We start from the raw sequence: 24,072 nt of genomic DNA, 5'->3' as shown, positions 1-24,072 counted from the left end.
CTAATAAGGGAGCAAAGGCAACTCAATGGAGAAAGGATAATCTTTTCAACAAATTTTGTTAGAACAACTGTATGCTGCTGCTAAGTCACTTCAGTCTTGTCTGACTCTGTGCGACCCCATAGATGGCAGCCCACCAGGCTCCCCCGTCCCTGGGATTCTCCAAGCAAGAACACTGGAGTGGGTTGCCATTTCTTCTCCAGTGCATGAAAGTGAAAAGTGAAAGTGAAGTCACTCAGTCATGTCTGACTCTTAGCGACCTCATGGACTGCAGCCTACCAGCCTCCTCTGTCCATGGGAGTTTCCAGGCAAGAGTACTGGAGTGGAGTGCCATTGCCTTCTCCAGAACAACTGTATATCCACATGCAAAAAAAAAAAATCTAGACATAGATTTTGCATTCCTCAAAAAATTAACTCAGAATAGATTATAGATTTAAATGTAAAACATAATATTATGAATCTTCTAGACGAAAACATAAAATTTAAGTGACATTGTGTTTGGTGATGTATTTATAGGTACAACACAAAAAGCATGATTTATGAGACAAAAAATTGATGAATCAAAAGACAAACCACACACTGGAAGAAAATATTTGCAAAACACATGTCTCATAAAGTACTTATATCCAAAATACAACAAAGAACTCCTAATACTCAACAGTAGTAAAACAAACTACCCAATTTAAAATTGGGCAAAGGAACAGACACCTCACCAGAGAAGTTATATACTTGTCAAATAGGCATATGAAAAGAAGTTCAACATCATTTGTCACCTGGAAATTGCAAAATAGAATAATAATGAGATGCCATTACACACCTATCAGAATGGCTAAAATTGACAATATCAAATACTATTGAGGATGCTAAACAACAGGAACTTTTATTCATTGCTCTTATGCAAAATGGCACAACCTCTTTGGAAGATAGTTTGGCAGTATCTTACCAAGTTAAACATGCTTTGCCATACAATCCAGTAATGAAGTTCCTAGTTATTTACTCAATTGATTTAAAAACTTGCATTCATACAGAAACCAGCATGTGACTGTTAACAGCAGTTTTTATTCATAATTACCAGAAACTGGAAACAATCAAGGTGTCCTTCAATAGATGAGTGGATGCATTCATCTGTGCTACATCTATACAATGGGATATAATTCAGCAATAAAAAGAAATAATCTGCCAAGTCACAAAAAGACATAGAGGGACTATAAATGCTTATTAATAAGTGAAGGAAGCCAGTTTGAAAAGACTACATATTGTATGATTTCAATTATATGACAATCTGAAAAACACAAGACTGTAGGAACAGTAAACAATGGTTGCCAGGACTTCAGGAGGAGTGGAGAAGAGAGTAATGGGTGAACACAGAGGATTTTTAGGGCAGTATAAATTTTCTCTATGATAGTATGATAGTGGATGTGAGAAATGCATTTGTCAAAACCCATGAAACTGTACAGCATATGTCTCATGCATCCCACCTGGGCTGGTGATCTGTTTCACGATAGATAGTATACATGCTGTTCTTTTGAAATATCCCACCCTCACATTCTCCCACAGAGTTCAAAAGTCTGTTCTGTATTTCTGTGTCTCTTTTTCTGTTTTGCATATAGGGTTATCGTTACCATCTTTCTAAATTCCATATATATGTGTTAGTATGCTGTAATGTTCTTTATCTTTCTGGCTTACTTCACTCTGTATAATGGGCTCCAGTTTCATCCATCTCCTTACGACTGATTCAAATGAATGACCCTTAATATAAATATTTTTTTTAAAAAAATCATTTAGGAGATTGAGTAACCCCTGGAAAGAATGCAGACTGTGACGAGAATTTAACTATTACAAATATATAACACAACTTCAATGAAGGAATGGGAGAAAAGATGCTGAGCATGTTGTAGTGCAAGAAAGTAATCAGGTGCTTAAAATAATGTAAAAATATTGTTGGGGATATGTCAGAGGCACACAGGAGCCAACTGAGAGTTTCCAGTAACTAAAGATGGAACAATTTGTACAACAAACTAGGTAAATTAATTTTGGATTATAACCCAAAGTATAGAATATATGTGAGCCAATACTGATACTAAGATCATTCAGTGAATCAATAAATGAGGGAGAGGAGACAAATATCACATGAAGAATAATTGGAAGCAACCTAGATGTCCATTGGCAGATGAATGAATAAGAAAGTTGTGGTATATATATGCAATGGAATATTACTGAGCTATTAAAAAGAATGCATTTGAGTCAGTTCTAATAATTTAGATGAAACTAGAGCCTATTATACAAAGTGAAAGAAAAGCACCAATACAGTATATTAACAAATATATAGAGAATTTAGAAAGATGGTAATGACAACCCTATGTGCAAGAGAGCAAAAGAGACACAGATATAAAGAACAGACTTTTGGACTCTATGGGAGAAGGTAAGGGTGGGATGATTTGAGAGAATATCATTGAAACATGTATATTACCATATGTGAAATAGATGACCAGTCCAAGTTTGATGCATGAAACAGGACACTCAAAGCCAGTGCACTGGGACAACCCAGAGGGATAGGATGGGGAGGGAGGTGGGAGGGGGGTTTGGGATGGGGGACACATGTACACCTGTGGCTGAGTCATGTCAATGTATGGTAAAAACCACCACAAAATTGTAATTAGCCTCCAATTAAAATAAATTGATTAATTTTTAAAAATGGTTAATGTACTAGTAGATGCTCTGCCTCAAGGAAAGGAAGCATAACTCCCAACCACTTAATTTTGAGCTACTCTTAGTGACGTCTTTCCAAAGAGTACAGAATGGAAATACAGGGGAAAAAAAATATGTTACAGTGTAGAAACCTAACAAACACTGCCTCAGTCAGGCAATCAAAGCAAAGAACAGTCATAAATCATGTTGATAGTATGTATGCTTGGTATAATGTGATCAGAGTTGCTTCTTTTTCTCTATAGTCTTCCTTCTAGTAATCCATAACCACAATATAACCATGAGAAACAGCAGAAAAATTCTAGTAGTGGAACATCCTATAAAATATCTGACCAGTACTCCTCAAAAATGTCAAGATCATTAAAAACAAGAAAAGTTTGAGAAACTGCCATAGCAGAGAGGAGACTAAAGACATATGAAAACTAAATGTACTATGATATCCTGGATGGAGTCCTGGAACACAAAAAGGATGCTAGAGAAAAACTAAGGAAATTTAAATAAGCTATGGACTTTATTGTTTTGTGTTTTTTGTGGGTTGTGGTTTTTTTTTTTTTTTTTTTGAGTATAATTGCTTTACAATGTTGTGTTGGTTTGTGCTATACAACATAAATCAGCTGTAAGTACATATATATCCCATTCCTGTTGAGCTTCCTTCCCACCCCAAACCCCATCCCACCCCATCATCACAGAACACTGGGCTGAGCTTCCTGTGTTATACAGCAGCTTCCCACTAGCTATCTGTTTTACACATGGTAGTGTATATATGTCAATCCAACCCTCCCAATTCATCTTACCTTCCCCTTCCTCTGCTGTGTCCACATATCCATTCTCTACATCTGTATCTCTATTCCTGCCCTGCAGATAAGCTCATCTGTCCCATCTTTCTAGATTCCATACATATACATTAATATACGATATTTGTTTTTCTCTTTCTGACTTCCTCTGTATCACAGACTCTAGGTCCATCCACATCACTACAAATGACCCAGTTGCATTCTTTTTTATCGCTAAGTATCACATTTGTATCCATTTATCTCTCAATGGGCATTTAGGTTGCCTTCATGTCCTGGCTGTTGTAAATAGTGCTGCAGTGAACACTGAGGGTACGTGTGTCTTTTTGCATTATGGTTTTCTCAGGGTATATGCCCAGTAGTGGGATTGCTGGGTCATATGGTAGTTCTGTTTTCTGTTGTTTAGGGAACCTCCATACTGTTCTCCATAGTGTTTGTATCAATTTACATTCCTACCAATAGTGTAAGAGGGTTCCCTTTTCTCCACACCCTCTCCAGCATTTATTGTTTGTAGATTTTTTTGATAATGGTCATTCTCATCAGTGTGAGGTGATATATCACTGTAGTTTTGATTTGAATGTCTCTAATAATGAGTGATGTTGAGCATCAAACAACTGGCAGGATAGGAACCCATTATCAGACAGGCTGCCTAAAGTCATACTAAGCTCACAGACACCCTGAAGCACACCACCTGACATGGCCCTGCCCATCAGAGGGTCAAGATCCAACCTTCACCCACCAGAACAAAGGTACCAGTTCCCCCACCACCACCAGGAAGCCTACCCAAACCACTGGGTCAACCTCACCCACTTGGAGCAGACACCAGAAGCAAGAGGAACTATGACCCTGCAGCCTGTGGAAAGGAGACCCCAAACACAGTAAGTTAAACAAAATGAAGGAGACAGAGAAATATGTTGCAGACAAAGGAGCAAGGTAAAAATCTGCAAAACCAAATAAATGAAGAGTAAATAGGCAATCTACCTGAAAAAGAATTTAGAATAATGATAGTAAAGGTGATCCAAAATATTGGAAATAGAATGGAGAAAATACAAGAAATATTTAACAAGGACCTAGAAGAATTAAAGAACAAACAATGATGAACAATACAATAACTGAAATTAAAAATACACTAGAAGGAATCAATAGCAGATTGAGGAAGATCAAATAAGTGAGCTGGAAGATAGAATGGTAGAAATAATTGCCAAGGAACAGAATAAAGAAAAAAGAATGAAAAGAATTGGAGACAGTCTCAGAGATGTCTGGCACAACATTAAATGCAGCAACATTTGAATTATGGGGGTCCCAGAAGAAGAAAGAGAAAGAGTCTGATAAAATATTTGGAGAGATTATAGTCAAAAACTCCCTAATATGAGAAAGGAAATAGTCAATCAAATCCAGGAAGCACAGAGAGTCCCAAACAGGACAGTTAACAATAATATACCAATATTGGTTTATTTAAAGAAATGTGCTATAATAATGTAAGATGTTAATTATAAGGGAAACTGGCTGTGGGGTGTACGGGAATTTTTGTACTATCCCCTCAATTTTTCTATAAATCTAAAACTTTTAAAAATAAAGTCTATTTTTAAAAAAATAGGTGGATGCAGAAGAACACATGCAGTATAATACCATTTATATAAAGTTCAAAAAATATAAAACAATAATTGCAGAGGGATTCCAGGAAGAGTTTCATCCTCTATTATCACTTGAAGTTTCTGTTTTTCTCTTTCACAGAAATATTTATCTTGTTTTTGAGCCTAGTTTTGTCTTTGTGTGTATCTTTGTATATATAAATATGTATGTATGTTGTGGATATATACATACATACATAACCATGTATATTGTATGTATGTATGCATATATATGTATATTTTTGGAGCTATTTCAGAACCAAAACTAGATCACCTGAAATTACTTAAGTGAATCACAAGTCAGTTATTCTATGCCCTTGCCTTTAAATGCTAAATATGTGAATATCCAGCTTGTAAAGGGTTTGAGACATAAAGAGTCTACTGCTTATCGCAATGTTCAACATATTTACTCGTATATTTCAGCGGATAAGTCATTTAAGCTGGCTCTGTTTTCTAGCTCTTTGCTTTCGCTGCTCCTATCTGAATTTTTTCTCAAGTTTTTTTTAAGTTATAAAGTAAGTAACTTATGCATCTCTTTCTCCTCCAGCATAGTAAAATACATGTAACCTGAGATCTACCTTTAACAGTATTTCAAGTGTATATTACAGTATTGTAAACTATAGGCACAATGTTTACAGCATATCTCTAGAACTTTTTCATCTTGCATAACTGAACTTTATACCCATTGAACAGCAACTCCCCATTTCCTCATCCTCTCAAGTTCTGGCAGCTACTATTCTCTGCTTCAGTGAGTTTAACTACAATAGATACCATATAAAGTGAAATTATGCAGTACTTTTTCCTCTGACTGGCTTATCTCAGCATAATGCCCTCAAAGCTCATCTACGTCGTAGCATATTACAAGATTTCCTAAAAAAAAAAAAAAGATTTCCTTCCTTTTTTCTAGCCAAATCATATTCCATTGTATGTATATGCCACATTTGTTGTTGTTGTTGTTTTAATTCATTCATCTGTGATGGACATTTAGGTTGCTTCCACCTCTTGGCTATTGTGAACAGTGCTGCAATAAACACGTGAGTTCAGATATCTCTTCAAAATTCTGACTGTAATTATTTTGGATAAATAACTGGAAGTGGGATTCTTGAATCATATGGTAGTTCTATTTTTAATTCTTTGAGGAACCTCCATACTTTTCTCTATAGCAGCTGCACCATTTTCCATTCCTACCAAAAGTGCACAAAGATTCCAATTTTTCTACATCCTCATCAACACTTATTTTATGTATGTGTTCTTTGAAGAAATGCCTATTTATATCATTTGCCCATTTTTTCAGGTTATTTGTCTTTTTGCTATAGAGTTTTGGTGGTTAATTATATATTTTAGATACTAACCTCTAATCAGATATATGGTTTCCAAATATTTTATCCCATTCTGTAGGTTGTCTTTTCACTTAGATTGTTTTCCTTTGCTGTGCAGAAGTGTTTTAGTGATACAGTCCCACTTTATCTTTGCTTTTGTTACCTGTGCTTTTGCTGTAATATCTAAGAAATCATTGCCAAAGCCAGTAAAATGAGGTTTTCCCCCTATACTATCTTCTAGAAGTTTTAGAGTTTCAGGCCTTATGTTTAAATCTTTAATCCAATGTGAGCTGATTTTTGTGGATGACATAAATGAGGCCAGTTTTATACTTTTGCATGTGGATATCGACTTTTCCCAACACTGTTGGTCAAAGGGACTATCCTTTCCCCATTGTGTATTCTTGCCTGCCACCCCCCCCAACCCCGCCATTAATCAGTTGACTGTATATGTGTGGATTTATTTCTGGGTTTTATATTCTCTTCTATTAGTCTACATGTCTGTCTTTATGCCAGTATCATGCTGTTTTGATTACTGTAAATTTGTAACATATTTTGAAATTAAGAAGTGTGAGGCCTCCCCAGTTTTGTTCTTTCTTCTCAAGATTGCTTGGCCACTTAGGGTTCCCTTCTGGTTCTTTACGAATCTTAGGGTTGTTTTTGTATTTCTACAAAAAATGCCATTGGGATTTTTATAGGAATTACATTAAATCTGTAAATTAATTTGGATAGTATGTACATTTCAACAATTTGTTCTTCCAGTCCATAAACATGAGACATCTTTTCATTTATTTGTGTTGTCTTTAATCTCTTTGAGCAGTGTGTTGTGGTTTTCAGTGTATAAGTCCTCCACTTCCTTGGTTAAGTTTTTTCTTTTTAATTGAAGTATGTTTGATATTATAAAAAAAGCTAAAAAAAAAAAAGCTGTGCATATTTAATGTATGCATTTTGTTGGGTTTGAAGGTACATATACACCATGAAACAATCACCAATACAATGCCCTAAACTTAACCATCACCTCCAGAAATTTCCTCCCTCCAGTTTTTCTTTTGATAAGAACATTTAACATAAGATCTATCCTTTTAACAAAATTTTAATTATCAAATACAGTATTGTTAACTATATATGCTATGCTATACGATAAATCTATAGGATTTATTCATGTTGCATATGTAAAACTATATACCCTTTGATGAACACTTCCTCAGTTACCCCTCTTCCTAGCCCCTGGTAAGCATGATTCTACTCTCTGCTTCTATGAGTTTGACTACTTTAGATTCCTGATATAAGTGGGATCGTGTAGTATTTTTTCTTCTGTTTCTGGTTGATTTCACTTAGCAGGTCTTCCAAATTCACCTACATTGCAGCAAATGACAAGATTTTTCATTTTTAAGGCTAGATAATACTCTTTTGTATTTATACACCATATTTCCTTTATCCCTTCATCTCTCAATGGACACTTAGATTGTTCCCATGTCTTTGCTTTTGTGAAAAATGCTGCGGTGAATATGGGAATGCATATTTTTCTTCCAGATTTTGATTCCAGTCCTTTTAGATATATAGCCAAAAGTGGGATTGCTGGATTATATGAGTTCTAGTTTAAATTTTTTTAATAATCTTCCAACTGTTTTCCATTGTGGTTTTAACAACTTAAACATTCCCACCAACAGTGAGTAAGGGATAAAATTTTTCCACATCCTCACCAGCACATCTTTTTTTTTTTTTTTGCTTTTGAGTTTCAGGAGTCCCTTATATATTTGGGGGCTTCCCACTGGGTGCTATTGGTAAAGAACCCGCCTGCAAATGCAGGAGAAAGAGACACGGATTAGATGTTAACCCTTTATTAGATATATGATTTGAAAATACTTTCTCCCATTTTGTAGGTCACCTTTTAACTTTACTGATTGTTTTCTTTGCTACGAATATGGGTTTGAGTTAATGACATTTGTCTGTGTTTGCTTTTGTTGGCTGTGCTTTTGATATCATATCTAAGAAATTATTGCCAAGGCCAGTGGTCAAGAAGATTTTTCTGTTTGCTTCTAGGAGTTTTAGAGTGTTACATCTTATTTATAAGTATTTAATATTTTGAGTTGGGTTTTGTGTATGGTGTAAGAGAAGCATCTAATTTCATTTTTTGTACTGGATATCCAGTTTTCCAAACACCATTTATTAAAGAGACTGTTTTTTCCCCATTGTGTATTTTTGCCCTCCTTGTCTAAGATCAGCTTACCATAAATGTGTGGATAATTTCTAGGTCCTCTATTCTAGTCCATTGGTCAATATGTACTTTTTTATGCCAGTACCTTACTGTTTTGATTACTGCAGTTTGAAATCAGGATATATGACACATCCTACATTGTTCTTCTTTCTCAAGATTGCTTTATCTATTCATGGTCTCTTGTCGTTCATATGAATTTTAGGATATTTTTTATTTCCATAAAAATCATCATTGGTATTTTGATAAGAATTGCATTGAATCTGTAGATTGCTTTGATTAGTATTACATTTTGACAGTATTAATATTTCCAATCCATGAATATGGGATGTCTTTCCATTTATTTCTCTTTATTAATTTTTTTATATTTGTTTTTACTGAAATATAGTTAATTTACAATGTTGTGTTAGTTTCTGGTGTACAGCAAAGTGATTCAGTTTTATGTATATATAAAACAACTTTTATATTTATATCATATATATAATTTTTAGATTATTTTCCATTATAGTTTGTTGCAAGATGTCAAATATAGTTTCCTGTGCTGTACAGTAGGATCTTGTTGTTTATCTGTTTTATATATAGTAGTTTCTACCTGCTAATCCCAAACTCCTAGTTTATCCTTCCTCCCTGCCTTTCCTCTTTGATAACCATAAGTTTGTTTTCTATGTCTGTGAGTCTATTTCTGTTTTGTGATTTGTATCATATTTTAGATTCCACATGTAAGTGATATCATATGATATTTGTCTTTCTCTATCTGACCTACTTCACCTGCTATGACAATCTCGTGTTCCATCCATGTTGCCACAAATGGCATTATTTCATTATTTTTTATGGCTGAGTAGTATACCATTGTATATATTAATATATACCACATTTTCCCATTCATCTGTTGATGGGTATTTAGGTTGATTCCATATCTTGGCTATTATATATAGTACTACTATGAGCATTGAGGTGCATGTATTTTTGTGAATTAGAGCTTTCTCCAGATGTATGCCCAAGAGTGGGATTGCTGGATCATATGGCAACTCTACTTTTAATTTTTTAAGGAACCTCTGTAATGTTCTACATATACACCAATTTGCATTCCCACCAACAGTGTAAGAGGATTTTCTTTTCTCCACATACTCCAGCATTTATTATTTGTAGACTTTTTGGTGAAGGCCATCCTGACCAGTGTGACATAATATCATATTGTAGTTTTGATTTGCATTTCTCTAATTAGCAGTGTTGAACATCTTTTCATGTGCTCATTGGCTATCTGTATGTCTTCTTTGGTGAAATATGTACTTAGGTCTTCTGCCCATTTTTTGATTGGGTTGTTTATTTGTTACTGAGTTTTATGAGCTGTTTGTATATTTTTAAATTAACCCTTTGTCGGTTACATCTTTTGCAAATATTTTCTCCCAGTATGTAGGTTGTCTTTTAGTTTTGTTTATGGTTTCCTTTGCTGTACAAAAGCTTATAAGTTTGATTAGGTTCCATTTGTTTATTCTGCTTGTATTTCTGTTGCCTTCAGAGACTGACCTATGAAAACATTGGCATGTTTTATGCCAGAGAATGTTTGCCTATATTCTCTTCTAGGAGTTTTATGGTGTCCTGTCTTATATGTAAATCTTCAAGCCATTTTGAGTTTTTTGTGTGTATGGTGTAAGGGGGTGTTTTAACTTTATTGATTTATATGTGGCTGTCCAACTTTCCCAGCACCACTTGCTGAAGAGACTGTCTTTTCTCCATTGTATATCTTGCCTCCTTTATTGAAGATTAATTGACTGTAGGTGTGTGGGTTTATTTCTGGACTCTCTATTCTGTTCTGTTGATCTATATGTATGTTTTTGTGCCAGTACCACTCTTGATTACTGTAGCTTTGTAATTGTCTGAAGTCTTAGAGAGTTATGCCTTTTGATTTGTTCTTTATCCTCAGGATTATTTTGCCAATTCTGGGTCTTTTTTGGTTCATCATAAATATTAGACTTATTTGTTCTAGTCTGTGAAAAATGTCATAGGTAATTTGATAGGGATGCATTAAACCTGTAGATTGCTTTCGGTAGTATGGCCATTTTAACCATATTAATTGTTCCAATCCAAGAATATGGTGTATCTTCCCATTTCTTAAAATCATCTTCTGGTTCTTTTATCAGTGTTTTACAGTTTTCAGCATGTAAGTCTTTTACTTCCGTGGTCAAATTTTATTCCAAAGTATTTTATTTTTATGCAGTCTTAAAAGGATTGTTTTTTCTATTTTCCCTTTCTGATATTTCACTTTTATTGTAAAGAAATGCAACAGGTTTCTGTAAGTTAATATTGTATCCTGCTACTTTGCTGAATTTGCTTATCTGTTCTTATATCCTGCTAATTTGCTGAATTTGCTTAGTAGATTTTGTGTGGAGTCTTTCAGTTCAGTTCAGTCTCTCAGTCGTGTCCATCTCTTTGCAACCCCATGAACCACAGTACGCCAGACCTCCCTGTCCATCACCAACTCCCAGAGTTCACCCAAACCCATGTCTGTTGAGTTGGTGATACCATCCAACTATCTCATCCTATGTCGTCCCCTTCTCCTCCTGCCCTCAATCTTTCCCAGCATCAGGGTCTTTTCACATGAGTCAGCTCTTCACATCAGGTGGACAAAGTATTGGAGTTTCAGCTTCAATATCAGTCCTACCAATGAACACCTAGGACTGGTCTCCTTTGGGATGGACTGGTTGGTTCTCCTTGCAGTCCAAGGGACTCTCAAGAGTCTTCTTCAACACCACAGTTCAAAAGCATTGATTCTTTGGCACTCAGTTTTCCTTATAGTCCAACTCTCACATCCATACATGACCACTGGAAAAACCATAGCCTTGACTAGACGGACCTTTGTTGACAAAGTAATGTCTCTGCTTGTCAATATGCTGTCTAGGTTGGTCATAACTTTCGTTTCAAGTAGTGTCTTTCAATTTCATGGCTGCAGTCACCATCTGCAGTGATTTTGGAGCCCAGAAAAATAAAGTCAGCTATTGTTTCCACTCTTTCCCCATCTATTTGCCATGAAGTGATGGGACCAGATGCCATGATCTTAGTTTTCTGAATGTTGAGCAAGGGTGGAGTCTTTAGGGTTTTCTATATATAGTATAATGTCATCTGTATATAATGGCAATTTTACCTCTTCTCTTCCATTCTTGGATACCTTTTATTTCTTTTTCTTGTCTTATTGCTATGGCTAGAATACTATGTTGAATAGAAATGGTAATAGTGGGCATCATTGTCTTGTTTCATATTTTAATAGGAAGGCTTTCAGCTTTTCACTATTGAGCAATGGCTGTGGGTTTGTCATAAATAGCTTTTACAGTAAGTCCCCTACATGTGAACTTTCAAGTTGCAAACTCTCAAAGATGTGAAAGTGTGTATCATCAGTGTCAGGTGGGAGTGAAATTGTAACCTGCCCTCTATCTCCTATTTCTGATGATCCTTCAGCTCTGCCATCACCCAGCTCCTCTCCCTCCTCCAGTCAGTAACTCTTCTTGCCTGTTCACTCAATGCCAGCTGTTGTACTGTACTACTGTACTTTTCAAAGTACTGTATTGTAATATTAATGATATCTTCTTTATTTTTTCTGCTTGTTTTTTATGTATTATTTGTGTGGAAAGTATTGTAAACCTATTACAGTACAGTACTATATAGCCAGTTGTGTTAAGTTGGGTACCTGGGCTAACTTTGTTGGACTTATGAGCAATTGGACTTATAATTGTGCTCTTGGAACAGAACTCATTCGTATGTAGGTGACTTATATATTGAGATATGTTCTCTCTAGACCCGCTCTGATTAAGAGTTTTTTATCATGAATCGATGCTGAATTTTATCAAATGCTTTTCTGCATCTATTGAGATGATTATGTGGGTTTTATCTTTTCTTTTGCTGATGTGATGTATCACATTGAATGATGTACATATGTTGAACCATCCTTATGACCCAGGGATAAATCCTACTTGATCATGGTGTATGATCTTTTTTTATCTGTTGTTGGATTTGGTTTGCTAATATTTGGTTGAGGATTTTTTGCATCTGTATTCATCAAAGATGAATGTAATTTTCTTTTTTGGTAGTGTTTTTGTCTGAATTTCATATCAGAGTAATAGTGGCTTCATAGAATGACTTTGGTAGTATTCCTTCCTCTTCAGTCTTTTGGAAGAGTTTGAGAAGAATCAATATAAATTCTTCTTTGTATATTTGGTAGAATTCCCCAGTGAAGACATCCAGTCCTGAACTTCTGTTTGCAGGGAGGGTTTTTGTTGTTGTTGTTTTTAATTACAGATTCTATTTCACTTCTAGTGATTAGTATGTTCAAACTATCTATTCTTGATTCAGTTTTGGTGGGCTGTATGTTTCTAGAAACTTGTCCATTTCTTCTAGGTTGTCCAGTTTGTTGGCAAATAATTGTTCATAGTATTCTCATGGGTTTTTGTTTTTGTTTTTTTTTTTTGTATTTCTGCAATATCAGTTGTTATTTCTCCTCATTTACTTGGGGCCTTCTCCCTTAGTGAGCATGATCAGAGGTTTGTCAGTTTTGTTTACCTTTTCAGTTCTTGTTTTCATTAAGTTTTTTCTATTTTTATCTCTATTTTACTCATTTCCTCCCTGATTTTTATTATTTACTTCCTTCTGTTGACTTTAGATTGTTCTTTTTCTAATTCTTTTAGGTGGTAGTTTAGGTTGTTTATTTGAGATTTTTCTTGTTTTGTTTTGTTTTTTTGAGGAAGACCTTTATCACTATGAAGTTCCCTCTTTGGACTACCTTTTCTCCAACCAGTTGAGTTTTCATTGTCATTTGTCTCAAGATATTTTTTTAATTTCCTCTTTGATTACACTGTTAACCTATTAGTTTCTCTAGTAGCATGTTGTTATGTTTCCATGTAATCTTTTTTCCTCATTTCTCTTTCTGTGGCTGATTTCTAGTTTCATGCTATTATAGTCAAAAAGATGCTTGAAATAATCCCTGGCCTCTTAAATTTGTTGAGGCTTATTTTGTGTCCTAGTTTGTGGTCTATCATAGAGAATGTTTTATGTGCACTTGAAAAGAATATGTATTCTGGGTTTATTTGTAATGTAATGTCCTGAAAATAGCAATTAAGTCTAGCTGTTCTATTGTGTCATTTAGTATCTCTGTTGCCTTACTGATTTTCTGTCTGGAAGATCTGTACATTGATGTCTATTGAAATGATTTGTGATTTTTATCCTTCATTCTGTTAATGTGCTATATGATACTGATTGATTTTCATATGTTGAACCATCCTTGCACCCAGGGATAAATCACATTTGGCCATGATCCTTTCATGTGCTTTTAAATTCAGTTTACTACTTTGCTGTTAAGAAGTTTTACATCTGTATTCATCACGGATATTAGCCTATAGTTTTCATTTCTTATAATATCTTTTCCTGTTTTGGGTCATGTTAATGCTGGCCTGATAAAATTAGTTTGGGAGTGTTCCTGCCTCTTCAAATTTTTGGAAGAATTTTAGGAGAATTGGTATTAATTCTTTAAATATTTGGTAGAATTCACCTGTGAAGCCATCTGGTCCTGGGCTTTTCTTTGTTGGGAGATTTTTGATTACTGAATAATTTTATTGCTAGTTATAAGTCTATTCAGATTTTCTGTTTCTTCATGATTTCATCTTGGTAAGTTTATGTTTCTAGGAATTTATCCTTTTCTCTAGATTATCCAATTTGTTGGCATATAATTGTCAGAGTAGTCTCTCATAATCCTTTTTTATTTCTGTGGCATCAATTGTAAAGTCTCCTCTTTCACTTCTAATTTTATTTGAGTCTTCTCTTTTTTCTTAGCCTAGCTAAAAGTAGTCAAATTTGTTGATCTTTTTAAAAAACAGCTCTTAGTTTGGTTAATTTTTTTTCTATTATTTTTCTAATCTCTATTTCAATTATTTCTGTGTAATCTTTATTATTTCTGTCTGGTAACTTTGAGCTTAGTTTGTTTTTTTTTTCCTAGCTCCTTGAAATGCAAACTAGTTTGAGAGCTTTCCCCTTGTTTAATGTAGGCATTTAATGCTATAAACTTCCTTTTTAGTATTGACCTAGTTGCATTCCATAAATTTTGGTATGTTGTGGTTTCATATTCCTTTGTATCAAGGTATTTTCTAATTTACCTTTTGATTTCTTCTTTGACCCATTGGTTGTTCTAGACTATGTTGTTTAGTTTCCACATATTTGTGAATTTTCTAGTTTTTCTTCTGCTAATGAAAGTGAAGTATTGAAATCTCCTAGTAGTATTGGGTTGCTATTTATAGCCCTCTTCAGTTTTCTCAATGTTTGCTCATATATTTAAGTGCTCTCATGTTGTGTGCATATATATTTATAGTTATTATATCTTCCTGGTGAACTGACCCTTTTATCATTATATAATGTCCTTGTCCCTTTTGAAAATTTTTGACTTAAAGTCTATTTTATCTTGATTAAACATGGCCAACCTTATTCTTTTTTGGTTGCAATTTGCGTGGAATTTCTCTTTTTATCCTTTCTTTTCCAGCCTATGTATGGCCTTAAATCTAAAGTGAGTTTCTTGTAGAGAGAACTTAGTCACATTTTTTTTCATTTATTTATATTAGTTGGAGGCTAATTACTTTACAATATTGTAGTGGTTTTTGCTATACATTGATATAAATCAGCCATGGATTTACACGTGTTCCCCATACTGAACCCCCCTCCCACCTCCCTCCCCATCCCATCCCTCTGGGTCATCCTAGTGCACCAGCCCTGAGCACTTGTCTCATGTATCAAACCTGGACTGGCAATCTGTTTCACATTTGATAATATACATGTTTCAATGCTATTCTCTCAGATCATCCCACCCTCACCTTCTCCCACAGAGTCCAAAAGTCTGTTCTATACATCTGTGTCTCTTTTTCTGTCTTGCCTATAGGGTTATCATTACCATCTTTCTAAATTCCATATATATGCGTGAGTATACTGTATTGGTGTCTTTCTTTCTGGCTTACTTCAGTCTGTATAATGGGCTTCAGTTTCATCCACCTCACCCGAACTGACTCAAATGTATTCTTTTTAAAGGCTGAGTAATATTCCATGGTGTATATGTACCACAGCTTTCTTATCTATTCATCTGCTGATGGGCATCTAGGTTGCTTCCATGTCCTGGCTATTATAAACAGTGCTGCGATGAACATTGGGGTGCACGTGTCTCTTTCAGATCTGGTTTCCTCAGTGTGTATGCCCAGAAGTGGGATTGCTGGGTCATATGGCAGTTCTATTTCCAGTTTTTGAAGAAATCTCCACACTGTTCTCCATAGTGGCTGTACTAGCTTGCATTCCCACCAACAGTGTAAGAGGGTTCCCTTTTCTCCACACCCTCTCCAGCATTTATTGCTTGTAGACTTTTGGATAGCAGCCATTCTGACTGGCGTGTAATGGTACCTCATTGTGGTTTTGATTTGCATTTCTCTAATAATGGTAGAGGATGAGATGGCTGGATGGCATCACCGGCTCGATGGACATGTGTTTGTGATGTCCTCCGGGAGTTTGTGATGGACAGGGAGGCCTGGCGTGCTGCAGTTCATGGGATCGCAAAGAGTCGTACACGACTGAGCGACTGAACTGAACTGAACTGAACTGAACTGAATAATGAGTGATGTTGAGCATCTTTTAATGTGTTTGTTAGCCATCTGTATGTCTTCTTTGGAGAAATGTCTGTTTAGTTCTTTGGCCCATTTTTTGATTGGTTCGTTTATTTTTCTGGAATTGAGCTGCAGGAGTTGCTTGTATATTTTTGAGATTAATTCTTTGTCTGTTGCTTCATTTGCTATTATTTTCTCCCATTCTGAAGGCTGTCTTTTCACCTTGTTTATAGTTTCCTTTGTTGTGCAAAAGCTTTTAAGTTTAATTATGTCCCATTTGTTTATTTTTGCTTTTATTGCCAATATTCTGGGAGGTGGGTCATAGAGGATCTTGCTGTGATTTATGTCGGAGAGTGTTTTGCCTATGTTCTCCTCTAGGAGTTTTATGGTTTCTGGTCTTTCATTTAGTTTTTTGTTTGTTCAACCACTCTATGTCTTTGACTAGGGAGTTTAATCCATTTATATGTAAAGTAATTATTGATAGAGAGGATTTACTATTGCCATTTATTAGTTGTTTTCTGTTTTATAGCCCTTGTTGCTAATTTTTTGGTAGTGAATTGCCTTTTTCCTTTCTCATTTTGTGTGCCTTCTATAGGTATTTTAATTATGATTACAAAGGTACTTATTTAGAACACCTTGTAATAATCTATTTTAAGCCAGTGAGAACTTAAGTTCAATCACATTTAAGAGCTCTTTTTGTTTATTTTCTTGAATGTTTCTTTTTTTAAAAAGCATTTCATTCCTAACGGATGGAATATTTTCTCTTCTTTCTCTGAGTATATTAGTGATGGCTCTTTGAAGTTTTTTTTTTCTCCTTGCATAGTTTGTTTTCTCCCACTTGCTTTTATTTATTTTTTGTTCTGTCTCTTTCACATTAGTGGCTTTTCTCAGATGCCTGATAATTTCTGCTCATATTTATGAGTAGGAGTCAAAAACGGATTGGAAGCTCTGATCAAATGAGTGATCCTTATTGAGTTTAAGCTTCACTTAAAGTCATCTGGCTCATTCATTTGTTGGAGAAAGTCCCCATTCTAAATCAGCATTTTTAGACCTTTCCTCTTGGGGCTGATTAGATTTCCCAGAGAAGACTTCAGAACTCTCACTTGGGGAGGGTACCACCAGCATTGTAGGAGCCAAATGAAGGAAAGTGTTTGGGGTATCCTCATCATTCAGAATGCATCATTTCTCTTAAAGCCTAGTTTTCAGGAACAGTATCCACATCCTCAATGGTATCTAACATTCCCCATGTTCAGAGAATGAACCTCCAGTATATAGCAGGATTGGGAGTGGTCTTTACCCAGTAGCATATTGTAGGGGAAGGTGTTTAAAGATATAATCTTTAAAGATATAATCTAATTTTTTTAAAGAACTTTTAACATACCCACCCTATCTTAACTCCAGCTCTAGTGCCCAGAGACACTAGAATATATCAGTTCCTAAAATGTTTCAGGATTCTTAGATGTGGATTGGATTAGTTCTTGGTTTCCCCCACTGCTGAGTTAAGATTCAGCTTTCTCGAGTATGCTTGTTCAGTTATTTTACAGCTTCCAGAATATTGTTGCTATTGCCTCATTTCCTTGTTCTTCCTTACATTTTTTTAAGTCCCTATAGTTCTAAAGTTTTTTTGGAGGGATTGAAATTAGATGCATGTATTCAATCCACCACCTTTATCTGAAACTGTCCTTCCACAATGAAATAGTTGCCTTATCTCCCTAATGTGATATTTCTGTTGATCCTTGGTTTGTATTAGGTGTTATACCTGAAGAACCTTAGCCCTCGGGTGACTGAAAGAGATCTTGTCTCATTATTCGCTCGGTTCCAGGAAAAGAAAGGACCTCCAATTCAATTCCGAATGATGACTGGACGAATGAGGGGGCAGGCTTTTATCACTTTTCCCAGTAAGTAGCTGCATCTGGATAATTACTCAGTTATGGCTGAGTCACTAAAAAGTTCATTAGCAACTATGTATACCCTCTCTAATTTAAATATAGCCCACAAAAGAAGCACATAGGAGGAAAGGAAGAGAACTAAGGAAAACATGTTTTTTTCATTTTTCTATTCTCCCTTCTGTGTTTCCTCTCCTTCTTTGACAGTGCACCACCCCCTTACACCATTGTCCTCTCTTTTACCCAGTCTTGGCACTTCCTACTCACTGTATCAAAATTTACTTTCCCTTTGTTGAAAGTAATATTTCTAGTCCAAGTTATAATCACATTAATCATTAATTATTGGTATTCTTATCAGAACACTTATAGTTGCATTATGCCCTATTCCTTTATTTTATTTTTTTTGCCCTATTCCTTTAGAAGTAAGATTGCAAGCTATTATGATATTATGCTATATTATGCTAATTCATTAGTAATTCATAATTAACTAGTGGGTGATATATTTTTTAACTGTTGTTTGCATCCTAATACATGACTTCAGTATCCTAAACCATAGGGAAGAATAATACAGGCATGTCTCAGGGATACTGCAGATTCCAGACCACTGTAATAAGGTGAATTATCTCAATAAAGTGAGTTGCATGAATTTTTTGTTGTCCTAGTACATATAAAAGTTACATTTACACTATCAGATGCAGATTATCACCATAGACTGGGAGAAAGGGTGCATGCACTATTCCTCAGTTGTGTCTGACTCTTTGCGACCCCATGGACTGTAGCCCATCAGCCTGCTCTCTCCACGGAATTTTCCAGGCAAGAATACTGAAATGGGTTGCCATTTCCTCCTCCATGGGATCTTCCCAATGCAGGGATCAAACCCACGTCTCCTGCGTCTCCTGCAGGCAGATTCTTTACCTCTGAGCCACCTCGGAAGCCTTGTGTTTATACTATACTGTAGTATATTAAGTGAGCAGTAGCATTTTGTCCAAAAAACAATGTACATACCTTAATTTAAAAATTCTTAGTAAAAAATATTATCATCTAACAGTGTAGGGTTGCTAAAACCCTTCATTTTGGAAAAAAACACATTATCTGCAAAGCATAATAAAACAAAGTGTAATTAAACAAGTTGTATCTCTATAGGAATTCCAGTTTCTTTGACAGACCAGACTGTCTTTCTTTTTTGTTGGAGGCTAGGTAGGAACTGTGCCTTTTATTATCCCTAAACTATCATAATTTATATACTGCATAGTAATGTACTTAAAGGTGAGTGCTTTTACACATGAGCAATGCCAAGTTCCCCTGCAGTCTTCTTATACAGCATTGTACGTCTTTCCTATCTCATTGAATGTTTTTGGATCCTCAGTTCTAGTGATTTTCAGTCTTTCAAGTGTAAGAACCCTTTAAAACTTAAAATATTATTTCATGTACCCCACCTAATATGATTCATTAGTTGAAAAAATATATAGTAAAAAGGCTTTATACACTAAGTACTTTTAAATAACTGTTTTACTAGTTATGAATACATTTGAAAATTTGTAGAGCATACATATAAGACGTAAATTGGTTCAATCTAAAACCATTGCTTGTCTACTTAGGATTTGACAAACTCTGGGCAATAAGTCCATTCCTTCCTAATTTCCCACATCTAGACTCTGAGACCCATAAATTAAATCGTCCTGCTATACCCTATATACTCTTACACCTCAAGCTTCCATATGCCTACAGGGATTCTTAAACTTATCCAAATGAGAGCTCTGACAACCACATTCTAATTAAAAGGGAAAGTATTAATAGGAAAATGTCCCCAGTACCATAATAACTTCTTTTATATTTCCTATTTTGAAAATTATTTCATTCTTTTAGCACCTATAATGTGTTATCTAAGATGCAGGTTTGTGTATTATTAGATATGGCTTAGCCCTCTTTAGCACACCATCTGTATCCTTGTTTTGTTTTTTTACCTATATCCTTGAATTAGGAGACACTCTCAAACATCCTTTTTAAGATTCTATTGTCATTAGTCTTTGCCATTAGTTTAATCTTGCTGAGTTATACAAATTTGGGATTGTGGGAAACACAATAAACTCAAATAACTATATGGCCTTATAGCCTACATTGTACTCCAAGGCAAAACAACATAAACTAGACTTGGAATAAAATTGAATTATTAAGCCATACATAAACTAATGGTTTTTTTTTCTCTTTTAGATACAGAAATGGCATGGCAAGCATTGCGTCTAGTAAATGGATATAAGCTACGTGGGAAAATATTGGTGATAGAATTTGGAAAGAACAAAAAGCAATGGCCAGATCTCCAGGCTGCTTCTCTAATATCATCTACTACAGATAATACTACTGAAATCAGTGGCAGTTAGAAGATACAAAAATTGTGAGTCCCAGGAGGTCTTTTTTACATCAGAATTTAGGATCTAGGGTTTTTGTATAGATAACAGTTTGTTTGGAATTGAAGAAGAGAAACTGAGGGAGAGAAAGCAAAATTAAGATAATCCCTTTTAGCTTTTGGAAAGAATTGGCAGAATACATTTTCTATAATCAAAGATTATCTAGGATAGACAATATAATGAGTGTAGAGGGCTGTGTATAAAAAGTATCATTTTCTCAGGATAAATTACAGTAGATTACTTCCAAGGATTTTTTAAATCATTGTAATTTATATTAGGTCTTATATATTTGTCCCTAGAGATGACATTCTTTCCAAGACTGCCTCCTATATATATATAAAACTAAAAAACTAATTAAATGTTGAAATATTTCTATCTAGATCCCACTTGTCCCTAATTTTATTCACCTAGTAAATAAGTGACCAGGGGCCTAAACATCAGCAAATGCTGTTGAATTAGACCTTCAGCAGTAACAGTAGGTAGTTTTCATAGGTTAGTCAGCAAATATTTAATGCACACTTCCCTATTAAGTTATCACTGTCTTCAAAAATCTGTTCATTTTTTCTAATGAAAGAATTTAGATCAAAACATTAGTGTTCTCACAATCATTTACACTAGCTATCATTTAATAATGATTGAATTCAAAGCAATAAGCATTGAATCATAGTCAGTACATGTTAGGGATTAAATATATGAATTTTAGAAGAGGAACATACTAGCAAAGAATACCAAAGGAGGGTAGAAAGAAAGAGCTTTCTAGAAGAGAGGCAGCCAGCCCCAAGTCCCCCAGTTGTTTGTTTATAGTTGCTGGAGAATAGAAAAATGACATGATATAGAGGAAGTAGTATAAACTTTGGAATCAGACCTGTTTGAACTTCACAGCCATATTTAACCAATCTGTGACTTTGGCAAGTCATTAAATCTGAGCCTCATTTTTTTATCTATAAAAGTGAGGATAGTGATATTACTTCATTGGGTTGTGATGATTAAATGTGATTGTATCCAGAATGAAGATCAGAAAGAAAAAAGAATGAAAACATAACAGAGTATAGAACCATTAAGCACTCTAATGTACTTGTAATGGGAATATCAGAGAAAGAAAGGAGCAGAAAAAAATATTCCAATAAATAATGGCTGTAAACACCCCAAATTTGATAAGAAACATTATCTACACATCCAAGAGATCGCAATGAATCCCAAGTAAGATAAACAAGAAACCCACAAACACACCACAATAAGAATGCTAAAACCCAAAGACGAAACTTTCGAAAGCAAAATGAGATAGATGAAGCGTCATTTACAAGGAAACTTCAGTAACAGATGACTTCTCATCAGAAACAAAGGAGGTGGCAGTGGGAAAATTTACTCAAAGTGTTGAAATGAAAAAGAACTGTCAACATAGATTCCATATTCAATAATGCTGTTTTTCAAAAATGAAGATGAAATAAAGACACTCCCACACAGTCAAAAACTGGGAGAATGTGTTGCTGTCAGACCTGACTAGCAGAAAATATCAAAGGAAGTTCTTCAGGTAGAAAGCAGGTGACCTCAGACAGTAATTTGAATCTACACATACAGAAAATTAGCACTGGTAAAGGTAATTATGTAATTATAAAAGATAGTCAAAATATATTTTTCTTTCTTAATTGATTTTCAAAGCTATTTTATCAAGCAATATATATGTAATTGCATTATTGGATCTATTACATATAAAACTAATATATTTACCAATAGCAAGACAAAGGTAGAAACAAAACTGTACTGAATTAATGACTCCAGGTGGTAACTCAAATCCCTAGGAACAAATGATGGAAACAAGAAATAGGAAATAAGAAGGTTAATATAAAAAAGCTGTAAATAATATACTTGCTCTTTCTTCTGTCAGCTTCTTTAAAAGACATGAAATTATACTAAGTAATAATTATGATGACATATTACTGGGTTTATAACATGTAGAGATAACACTACTAACATCACAAAAAATGAGAAAAGAAATAGATTTACATAAGAATAAGGTTTTCATATCTCATTGGAATTTAGTTAGTATATAGCTGAATCCAGTTAAGATGTGTATGATAAACCCTAGAGCAACCACTAACAAAATAGCTAAAAATATATAGTAAAAATATTAAATACACTTAAATGTCTTATTAGAAAATGTCCAATGCAAAGGAAAGTAAAAAGAGGAATGGGGAAATAAAAACTTGAGACAGAAGTATGAATGGATTAAATAATCTAGTCAAAAGGCAGAGATCATCAAATGGGAAAAACAAACAAGACTTACCTCTATGCTATTTATTGTAGTCACACTTTAGATTCAAAGATACAGATTGAAGGTTAAAGGATAGAAATATCAGGCAAATGGCAATTATAAGAAAGCTGGAGTGGCTATACTATTATCTAAAGTCTATTTAAAATGAGCTTTAAAGCAAAAAAAAAATTCTGTAGATAATGACATCTATTATAAGCACATATGCATCTAACAAAAGAGCACCAAAATGCATGAATCTAAAACTGAAATGAATGGATAAATATAAAAGTATACAACAAAAAGTGGGGGATTGAGTATCCCATTTTCATTAAGAACTAGACAGAATTATGAACAAAGGAATAGAAGACTTGAATAATGCTATAAATCAACTAGACCTTAAAGATACTTATAAAACCCTTCACCTAACAAGAGCAGAACACACATTATTCTTAAATACACATGAAACATCTCCAGGATGGACCATACCACATTTTGTTGTTGTTGTTCAGTCACTCAGTCTTGCCCAACTCTTTGCAACTCCATGGACTGTAGCACACCAGGCATCCCTGTCTTTCACTATCTCCCAGAATTTGCTCAAATACATGTCCAGTGAGTCAGTGATGCCATCCAACCATCTCATCCTCAATTCACTTCTCCTCCTGCCCTCAATCTTTCCCAACATCAGGGTCTTTTCAAATGAGTTGGCTCTTCAAAGTATTGGAGCTTCAGCTTCAGCATCAGTTCTTCCAATGAATATTCAGGGTTGATTTCCTTTAGAATTGACTGATTTGATCTCCTTGTAGTCCAAGGGACTCGTAAGAGTCTTCTCCAGCACCACAGTTTGAAATCATCTGTTCTTCAGCTCTCAGCCTTCTTTATGGTCTAGCTCTCACATCCATACATGACTACTGGAAAAATCATAGCTATATCACATACCATAAAACAAATCATGGTAAATTAAAGTGGATCAAACTATGCAAAGTATGTTCTCTGACCATATAGAATGAAACTCCTGTTAGAAATCAATAATAGAAAGTCAGCAGACACAAATAGGAATTAGATACACTTTTAAATGACCAATATGTCAAAGAAGGAATTACAAGGTTAATTTGAGATGAGTGAAAATGAACATACAGCATCCCCAAACTTATGGGATGTACCTAAAGCAATGCTTAGAAAAAAATTTATAAGTGTAAATGCCTGTAATTAAAAAGAGGAAATATCACATATCAATAACCTCACTTTGTACATTAAG

At 34.7% G+C, this 24,072-nt stretch overlaps 1 protein-coding gene across 5 annotated transcripts in view; it reads left to right on the top strand.

Moving 5' to 3' along the window:
• Positions 1-23,081, top strand: part of RBM41 (RNA binding motif protein 41) — a 74,593-nt gene extending 51,512 nt beyond the window's left edge. For 3 of the 5 annotated variants that reach the window (XM_043895687.1, XM_043895686.1, XM_043895690.1), the window contains 2 exons: positions 18,026-18,173; positions 20,373-23,081. In XM_043895687.1, coding sequence (XP_043751622.1) covers positions 18,026-18,173; positions 20,373-20,539 — 315 coding nt within the window. In that variant the 3' untranslated portion in view covers positions 20,540-23,081. The remainder of the gene's footprint in view (positions 1-18,025; positions 18,174-20,372) is intronic. The other 2 variants (XM_043895689.1, XM_043895688.1) reach the window with 1 other exon arrangement.
• Positions 23,082-24,072: the final 991 nt, after the last annotated feature.

This window comes from Cervus elaphus, chromosome X (assembly GCF_910594005.1).
Source record: "Cervus elaphus chromosome X, mCerEla1.1, whole genome shotgun sequence".
Lineage (NCBI taxonomy): Eukaryota > Metazoa > Chordata > Mammalia > Artiodactyla > Cervidae > Cervus > Cervus elaphus.
This window is presented reverse-complemented; position numbering and strand designations above follow the sequence as displayed.